The sequence below is a fragment of the Gobio gobio genome (assembly GCF_949357685.1).
Source record: "Gobio gobio genome assembly, chromosome: 17".
Lineage (NCBI taxonomy): Eukaryota > Metazoa > Chordata > Actinopteri > Cypriniformes > Gobionidae > Gobio > Gobio gobio.
In genome coordinates, this window is record NC_137110.1 from 20,891,393 (window position 1) to 20,901,867 (window position 10,475).

General features: G+C 38.4%; 1 protein-coding gene across 1 annotated transcript; it reads left to right on the plus strand.

Annotated features, from left to right (window-relative positions):
• Nucleotides 1–3,215: 3,215 nt before the first annotated feature.
• On the plus strand, nt 3,216–7,683 carry foxd3 (forkhead box D3). Its single transcript, XM_079840197.1, has one exon. It carries the CDS (start codon nt 6,125–6,127, stop codon nt 7,235–7,237), a length of 1,113 nt encoding a protein of 370 aa, XP_079696323.1. The 5' UTR covers nt 3,216–6,124; the 3' UTR covers nt 7,238–7,683.
• The last annotated feature ends 2,792 nt before the right edge of the window (nt 7,684–10,475 follow it).

Genomic DNA, 10,475 nt, shown 5'->3' on the forward strand with positions numbered 1-10,475 from the left:
TTTGCAAAAGCAGCCATAATTACATTCGCGGGGGACTTGTGATCTTTTTAATTATTCTGCTCTTCATTTCTGTCCATTCAAACGCTCGAACACCCATCTTTATAACCCCAGAAGGCTATAAATTATCCAACTTTGAGATGAGGGCGACAAGCAGATCTCTTTCATTTGCTGGCAAGAGATGTGCAGGGGATAATTGAATGGACCGTTCTCTGGCGAGAAAAAAGAAAGTACACTTGTTATCTTGTGAACTCTCAACATATAAGATAGGAATCTAGTGAATGTCAGCACGAAAGATGGAAATTAACAAGAGATCTTTTTATTGTTCTGGAAGGTCATTAGGCTGCCAATTGGGTAATTATGGAAATGCTCTGAATGTTTTCCCCCTTCCGTTAGAGGATCTGAGACCCTTCAATCAGCCCATCTCGTGGGAAAGTTCAGCCATAACTGCAAGTGTACCAGCAAAATCAAATTAGCCAAAGATATTTCATTAGTATTTATAGCCAGAGGCATTTGTTGAAGAGAGAAGTTGTGAGACTCAAATGGAAGAATTATTAGCTATAATGACAAGGGTCATAGCCCACCTAAGACATACACTTGAGTAGACTTAATGAATTGAAGCCATTGATTGCATCGACTCCGGACGTTTATTCGTGTTGGAAACAGAGTTCAGTGAACATCACAATACACAACAACGCTGTGGTTTCCAGCTACTTATTTTAATAGCTTTTCAGTCATGGATACAATTCACGATGCCATGCGGTTATGGCATTACCATTTTTTCTTTTTTGAGGAACATCAGGATGGAAACACGTGGCGTAGGCTAATTCCCACAATATCTCCATATGAATATGCTGTAAAGTCGATTTATTTAGGGACATTTGTCTAATTTAATTGTGAATTAAATCCCCTAAGTGGAAATGGAAATCTTGAGTTTGATTGCTACTATAAATTAAATCAAAGTGATGACAATGCAGATATAAGTTCATTGCAATTTTTAGACTATTTTGAATTTAATTAGCTAGCTACCGCTAAAGAAAATAGTTCCGACACTAAACACTGTGCATTATAAACTACTAGCTATATGATTAATTTGACTAAAACTATAAATGGGAATAGGAAATTATTATAATGTGAAACTTCAATAAATAGCCAATTACAGCGAATTACTCGCGCAAGATTGTAGAACGGAGCTCCCAAGTTATCACGTGAAACCACAACAACTCAGTCATTTCACGTGGTGGCGGAGACTTTCTCAACCGGAGATTCTGACTGAATAACAAATATTAAGGTAGGCCTAATTAGCTCTAAAGCTGCGATGGGTAAAGTGAGTGAAGCATCACTACTAACTGATTGAGATTGGGGGTCAGGATAACACGTGTCCTACAAATAGATTTAATGCTATTGTTTACCTATAGTAGGCCTAGCCTACAGGTAAAATTATCGTATTTAAGATAGGCATATGGCAAGATTATTTTCTGCTTCTTTTGAAATATTAACTGATTAACAAAATAACAAACCTTTTAAAGAACAGGCTACACAGCTTTCATATATATGCCCTTTATCTTCTAAATTTGTTTTAATAGGAAAAGAATCGGACGATGGTTGGAAATATTTCAACTTAAGTAGGCTAACGTGCAGATTAACGTGGTTTTCAGAAAGAAAGAATACAACGAGACGTGAAAAAGAGGGATGCTGGACGAACTTGCTTTACGCAGGAAGTTCGTACTGGTATAAGACAAAACCCAAATAACACCCTCTCGTCGTGCTAATGTGCTACTTCAGTCGTCATCTAAATAACAATGAAATGTACAAACCGAGTAACATCACACATGCTTAACTACGCGCATTGGCATGCTAATCTGGTTGAAGGCGTCATTTTTGCACCCATCCTCGACATCATGGACCAAAACCATCACATATACTATCACATATACTAGCCTTTAGCAATATTAAAAGATACAATTAAAAATAAAATTAGTAAAATTAACTAAAGAATATCGTACGTCTGTAAACGTTTAGCAAAAAAACAACTAAATAATGCATAAATAATGCATTATATTATTATTTAGCCTATGCTAATCTAAAACCATGCAAAATGCAGTTTTATTCCAGTGATACAACATGCTGCATTGTGTTTTCAACAATAATTAATACCAGAATCCATCGTTTATGTTGGAGAAAATTGTGGAAATTGTCACTGTTACTTAGTACGTGTAACCATGCAGTTTAATTCTACTTCCAGCTATAGAAAGAGAAAAATAACAAATAATAGAACACAATAATTAATATATATATATATATATATATATATATATATATATATATATATATATATATATATATATATATATATATATATATATATATATATAAATAATGTTCAGGAAATAAGCATAAGCATTATTTACACGAAATATATTTGAATTTGAACTCAAATATCAATGTGTTGTTCAGAAAAATGTAGCCTATGAATAAAGTAAAATATTTTACATCACAAAATACATGAAGCAATCTTTTTATTTTACACAGAAATTCCCACATTATTGCATGTCCATTTGAAAATGTGAAATGAAAATGTTTTTTTCTGATTCATTCATTCTGTTCGTTTTTTTAAAACGCCGTTGTCACATAGATTGGGTTTTGTATACCTAAGGAATTATGTTATGTTCAACTGAATTTGAGAGAGAGAAAAAACGCACTGATTTTCTGGTTTGGCTGTAATGGTGGGAGCCTGCAGGATGATACTACAAAGGGGACTGTTAAAAATGAGCTGGATCATATTGTTTGACAGAAAGTTGCAGGTTGATAGAGTGGATTCTTCAAGAGGGTGAAAATGGTGAATTCAGAGAGAAAAACGGAGATCCTGCCTTCTGGTGGGTATAGCCTTGGGGAATCACGGTGTCGACCGTAGAAAATCCAATTAAGGATTGCATTTAAATGAAAAGTCATTTTTTAACCAGAGTATGACGTGGACACTTCCCTTTCTAGATGAGAGAAGCAGTTTTCCTGCAAATTGTTCCTTTTTATTAAATCTGACACGATGATAATGCGGAGTTGATGTAAAATAATTGGCACAATAACCGTAATTAAAAGCGCGCTAACAAAGCCATTAATTTATTACAGTTGTGCAAGCTTGCCCCCAACTGTGCTTGCATAAGAAAATATCTACTACCAATTCTGCAAAAGATGAGCCACTTACAAAATGCATTCGATTACAACGAGGTACAAAGTCTTTATTTGATTTGGTTTCAGTTTTTATTATTATTAAAAATATACATTACACATATGAGCAAACAGTGTGTGCATACAGGCAGCATGCCAAATTAAACACCCTCATACGAGTCATGATCAAATGCAGATAATAGACAGTTTACAAAAATCGTTTTATATAATAAGATCTTGCAAGGCAGGCCTCCTTATTTATTAATACATTAGGCATGCAATATAGATAAGCCCGTGCAGCATTAATAGGCCTATACCCTTCAAATATATTTACACTAATGCGAGGCATCCTCATAGTTCAAGTTCAGTTTTCATCTGGGTTCCATCCTTTCCTCTGCACATCCCTCCTTCCCTGAATGGACACATTTCCCATTACGCCCTTCAATTTTCCCTTCTATCTCTTTTATTTCAGCGATTTAATTAGGCATAAATTCGATCCTGCTTTGCTATTTGTGAGCTATTTGTTTCTGACCTTGCTGGGTAATCACATTCAGCCACTGTATCCGCACCGTCACCTGCTATGCCTGCGTCTCCTAATAGGTTCATGCTGGAAAGAGTTAGCTTATTATTCTAAAAGGTTTTGTCGGGTTAAGCCGTGCATGTGTGCTTAAATGTACATTTCATTAACAAACTGCGAAGGTATAAAGCCGGATTTATGGAGCTTCAAAAGATCACAGAGAGGACGAATTTGATCTCCTTTTGGGCGATATCATCCACGATGTCTTTCAGTGCGCACTGACTCGAGATATATGGTCTTTTACATTTTAAGCCGCTGACAAAACACTTCATCACTCTGCAAAATACAGCGAGCGAACAACCGGCCTAAACATGCATTTATATTAAACAATATAAAATCATAATTAGCCTATGCGTGATCAACAGCTAAAGCAGCAAATATGTGAAGTTGTTTCAACTATCCTTTAATATTATTTAAAATATGCATCTACTAGCATATAGAAATGTGTAAAAACTATCAATCAACTGCGTAATGAGAAGAACAACAATTTTCCAAAGCAAATATTGGCTTTAGGCATTATGGTGCCTTCCTCTTCATCCTCTAAGTAGCCCGTATTGATAAACGGGACATCACACGGGCCACTGTCTGTTTGCCTGATCCCTTCAATACCATTAATAACAACATGATTCAATTAATCTCCTTCATTCACCATGCAAAAACAGCTTCAAAGATATAGCTCATGCACGCGTTCCTTGGAGAATTGAAAGGATGGTAAAGGTAAAGGTCGAGGTGAAAGGTGCCGGCCTATTTGCAGATTAAATGTCATCCAAAAAAAAAAAACAAGTATACTGAAAAAAATATATATTTTTGAGCTCCCTAAATATAGCTACATTTATACAAATAAAAGGTTTTGTTATAATAGTAATAGCCTATAAATAATAACAATAATGTGTATTATTAGTATTGCATTTAACAATAATAATAATCATGAAGTCGACATTATAATAATTAGGCAGTTTATAGGCTAAAGACATGCACGGTTGGCTATTTTGAGAGCAGCGCAGAGATAAGCGATTCACTTTAGGCTACTATTTATTTTCTAACGGTTTCGTAGTTCCGACCATTAAGAAAATGATACAGCTTTTTGTTAGCTCTAATAGAATGGTGGTGAGAATAATTGATTCGAGCGTCAAATTACATCAGGCTTTATTTTCATTACAGCAGGGGCAGATATTCTGTAGATCGATAAGACGTTAACACTTGTGGTTAAATAAGTGATGAATATAACCACAGAAAATTTTCTCCTGCGCATCGACAAAAAGGTACAGTCACATCAGTGTTTAAATCTCACAAATATTAGGCTACAAGAAACAAGAGCATTCAACAAACCACAGATAGGCTAAGCCTATAATTAAACCTTGCAGCTCCCGTGAAGCACAACGACACTGAGAAACATTTTCTCACAAGATCCAGGAAATGTTAAAAGAGTTTACATATTCCCTCTCCGCTTTCTTTTTTCTTGGGAATATCCCACATGCGTCGCTCACCTGTGCGCGTGTGAATGGCTCCTATGCATTTACCCGCGCGCTCATTTCCTACTTAATTCATATGTTAACACGAGCAATGATGAGGGTCGTTAGCACCTCTACAAAGATCTTTATTTAGAGATTTCCATTGTTTTTGTACTTATTTCACACGTTACCAAATCAGCGCTGGAGTAGCCTATAGCCTACAAATGCACTCAAGCGAGGCTATAGATACATTTCATTCTCTAGGCTAAATAATTTTATTATAAAAGTACAATATTTTAAACTGTTCGTTTAACCATGCAGCATTCGAGCACATAATAAAAATAAATAAATGACAAGAGATTCAATTAACTTAGCTGTAGACGTTTTCGTTCAGCAGCTTTCAATAATTGGCCTAAGAAAAGTTAAGTTTGCGTTTAGCGCGGGCGAGTGAATGCACGACAGCTCTGGAGATGATTTCAATCATGCAGGCCGATTTTCTCCCCTCCGCCACCGCTAAATGGTCTATGACGGACGAACGGAGGCGATGTTACTGCTGTTCCCTTTGTTGACAAATCCATGAAACAACTTCTGCTCAGCGGTATAACGGCGCGACCTCTGACGTCGGCGGGTCACGTGACGCGGCTGATAGTATATCTTTAAGTGAAAAGTAATCTATCAGACAGTCCTTAAAGCCTGCTTTTCAAAGCATGTGTCATCTTGACTCCTCGGTCCAAACCCAGGCTTAAGTTTCGAGGAAATACAGTGGAGAGGAGACAAGGTGTAGCCTACAGAAAGAATTTGGACTGGAGAATTTTTTTCTAAAGTTGAAGTTTTCCTGGCAGGCCGGGGCTGACCTGCATTTATAGCCACTGGTCGTCATCTGATCTGACCGCTGCTCTTACCTTGGGCTGCTCCAGCAGTAAAGTGAGCGGTGATGACCCTGTCTGGAGGCACCAGTGCCAGCAACATGTCCGGTCAGACCGTACTCACAGCTGACGATGTGGATATCGACGTGGTCGGGGAGGGCGACGAGGGGATGGAGCGGGACAGTGACTGCGAGAGCCAATGCATGCAGGACCGGGGAGATGAGTTGGAGGAGATCGAAGTGAAAGAGCGCAGCGACAGTCCGTGCGAGAGCGCCGGCGAGGGAGAGTCCAAGGGGGATGCTCAGGAGAGCTCCTCCGGTTCCATGCAAAGCAAGCCCAAGAGCAGTCTGGTGAAGCCGCCCTACTCGTACATCGCCCTCATCACCATGGCCATCCTTCAGAGCCCGCAGAAGAAGTTGACGCTCAGTGGGATCTGCGAGTTTATCAGCAACCGCTTCCCTTACTACCGGGAGAAGTTCCCGGCCTGGCAAAACTCCATTCGTCATAACTTGTCCCTCAACGACTGCTTCGTCAAGATCCCACGGGAGCCGGGCAACCCGGGCAAAGGCAACTACTGGACCCTCGACCCCCAGTCGGAAGATATGTTCGATAACGGCAGCTTTCTGAGGAGGAGGAAACGCTTCAAGAGACACCAGCCGGACATTCTCAGGGAACAGACCGCCCTCATGATGCAGAGTTTTGGGGCATATGGTATTGGGAATCCTTACGGACGCCACTATGGAATTCACCCGGCCGCCTACTCGCACCCTGCCGCTCTGCAGTACCCGTACATTCCCCCGGTGGGTCCGATGCTCCCTCCGGCGGTGCCTCTCTTGCCCTCCGCAGAACTGAACAGAAAAGCGTTTAACTCTCAACTAAGTCCAAGTCTCCAGTTACAACTGAACAGCCTGAGCACCGCGTCAATTATCAAATCCGAGCCGTCCAGTCGACCATCGTTCAGCATAGAAAACATTATCGGGGTCTCCAGCAGCTCTACGAGCGCACAGACTTTCCTACGGCCGCCCGTGACGGTGCAGTCCGCCTTACTGAGCGCGCAGTCCTTGTCCTTATCCCGGACATCAGCTGCCATCGCGCCGATTCTCAGCGTCCCGACAAATATCCTCTCTGGACAGTTTTTACCGACAGTGTCAGCAGCGGTATCTAAATGGCCATCTCAATGATAATCAGACTATTTTTTAGGCATATATTTTAAAGACGATACAGCACGAACTATAGGCAGCACTGGACAATTCGTCCGCCCCAATGTAGCCATGTAAAGACTTTTGAGGAAAAAAAGACAATTCATAATCAAAAAGGAATGCTTTCGGTACAGGTAATGTTTGTAAATATTTGTACAAAGAAATTAATTTACATGTTTTTCTTTCCTATTTCATTTCGTTGTTTAAACTTATAATTGAGTGAGCCTTATTTTTTTTTCCATATTTTGTTTTCATCTTGAAAGAAGTGATTTCAAGAATGTTTTCCCTTTGTTTGCCAATATGAAATATTAAACTGTTCTTATTGAAAGACTGAAAAAGTATGTTTATAAAAATTTAAATATATGTAATCTATGTAGCAATATTGTGTTGTAAATCAACTTCATTTGTTAATAAATATGAAAACAATCCAATGCATCTCAGACACAATCGATTTTTATTAAATCAAACGGATTTTTTTCTAAAATTACAGGAATGCAATGATGACACTTGCGAACAAGCAGCCGACAGAAACAAATGCAAACGCATACATTAAGGGGTTTAATTCACACAGACTGTGGATAAAAATTGCCGTTTCATCTCAAAATAGAAGAAATGTAAAAAAAAATAATAATAATAATTGTTATGAGTTTTTAAAGCTAAAATGAAAGGAAAAACAGTTAATTTGCATTTTGAAATTATTCAATTTAGCCGTTCTTTTTAAAATTTAATAACAGGATATTTTAATTCAAAATGATAAAAACACTATCTTACTGTGATATTGTGAATCGAACAAACCAATAATTTCAAAAGAACAGATTCTCAGTTTCTGGTTGCAAAAATCACACGGTTTTCAGTTAGCCGTCTGTAACTTGTATTGAAGATAACATTCTACAGACATATTGAATAAAATCTGATTAATAAATACACATTAAACTAAGTTTACTTAATTGTGCAATTTTGACAATGTAGGTTACAAAAATAGCAACATTCTTTCCTAATAAAAAGGTCAATAGCCGTCGAGAAACTGCCGTATCCGTTTACAAGTGAGAATGAAGGCGACCTAAATATGTTTGGGAAGTTGTTCCTATTAAAGCAACACTCTTTCACAGTTGTGTCTAGCTAATCAGTTCGACTCAAACAGCAAATGGTGGGTGGTGTGTGGCGCACAAGAGTTGGGGCTATATTTAAGTGATACCCATGGGAAAAGAAAAAGAGTCCTCTTCTTGAATTCACTTTCAGACCAAAGACGCTGCTGAGACTGACCCTCTGAAAGGCACTAACAGGGGGGCTATTCCACAACTGTCTCCATATTCCTTAAAATGGGATAAATATTTGTAAGCACATAGTTCTGATGCCTTCCTGTCACAGTGGACTTTGACAGCACATTCCTACAGTAATTTATAGCTGGATTTCGTTGTTAAAATAAAGCCACATTCAAATGAGGTCGTCGCTATGTTTTCGTTCTCTTTTCTCAGGAATGGTAACTAGCTCAAATTCAAAAGATAACAGCTGTCCCAGCTAAAAATCATTTAATAAAATTAATAGTGAAACCAAAAATTGGACATAAAAAAATTATATAGTTGAATTAATAATAAAATAATTAATACAATTATAAAGTATTTTAAAACATCTGAAACGACGTTTAGAAAAATGCACTCATATGAACTAAAACGTGTGACAAATTCTCTATAATTACAACACATCAGATGATGATGATGGTGATGAGGGTGATGTCTTTAGCCTATCACTAGACAGCGACAGGAATAAATGACATCAAATAAACGACTGCTTTGATAATGGGAGCACATACCTCGATGCATTCAGTAACCGTGGTATCATATCATATCTCAAAATGTTTCTTTGCATCTGTTGCGGGGATAATGATCGCGCACGTGGATGCAGTTAGATGTTATTTGTTTTGGACTAGAGATACTGTGAAATTGTTCAGATTCAACGGGTTTTAATGAGGGATCTATTTCGAGGTCGGCTGGTGGGAAAGAGTTGACTCTTTAACGAGTGCAAGGTTAACACATCCCACTTTATTCAAAGAGTGGCGAGACATTGGCATATTTTTATTTGGCTACACAAAAATAAAGGAGACGTTACGCTATACCGATTTATAAATTATGCATGCAAAATTATGTCAGATAGCGATCAAGCTATTAGGTTTTCAACAACAGTAGACTAGTCAAAATTTTGCTTGGTTATATTTAGGCTACGCTCGGTCGCGTAGGCCTATTTAACAGACTTCAGACGTTTAAGAGCAACTGTTTTGAAACTTTCTAGTTTTCTTGGCGTGTGAAACACAAAGGAAAACCCCTTGCTGAGCATTTTGAAAGTGACAAGTGGTCGGACGCATTTTTGGGTAAACCAAACAACGCTTTGACCTTTGTGGATCCACCTGCTCTCCGCGCTACACAGGTGTAGTGCCCGTGTTCCCACCGCCTAACGGCCGTCCCATGCCTTACACTCATATGTCATGGTCATGCTTTTATATCAGATGTTACACTAAGGATTATTTTTCTAATTAGACATAAGCCTAGTTCTCTATATGAAATCGTATCCAAATTGTCTTGTTGCGCACAGCGAATTGCAGGACAGCTTATTAAACATAAATAGGCTACACGTTCAAACATTTTAAGCAAAAAAAGGAGGAAAAAAAGATGATTAGGCTAGTCTCAACTGGACATGTTGGGGGAAAAAGAAAGCCCAAGCAAGTAAAAAAAGAAAAGAAAAAAGAAAAAGAACAAAAGAACAGCCCTTCAAAAATCACAATACAGAAGCCATATGCAGGGCACTGCTAAGGGCCACTGCATAGCCCTGGTATCTCCTGGAGCACATCACCAACAGTAAATGTGGATACAGTGGTTACTAAATATTTAAAGGGTGCAGAGACGAAGCAGTAAATGACAAAGATGGCAAACAGCGACATTAACATGTCATTGAGTGGAATGTGACTAATAGGCTCCTTACTGTAATGAAAGTGTCATTGCAAATCAGAACTTGTCCATGGTTATTATTTATAAATTGATGCCCCTATACTACAGAAGCTGCCATAGCTATCCAGCAGCTCTTAAAGTGAAAAAACTGCTAATGATTAGGCTACAACACTGCTCAGATAAGAGTTGAGGAACTCATAGGGCCAATGATTGTAAAGAGAGCAACAACCACAATTCAGAATTGACTTATTGACAACGTCGCAAATGCTCTCTGGCCTACA

What these genes read in the sequence shown, in the direction of transcription:
- foxd3 (XM_079840197.1), top strand. Translation starts at nt 6,125, where the DNA reads ATGACCCTGTCTGGAGGCACCAGTGCCAGCAACATGTCCGGTCAGACC.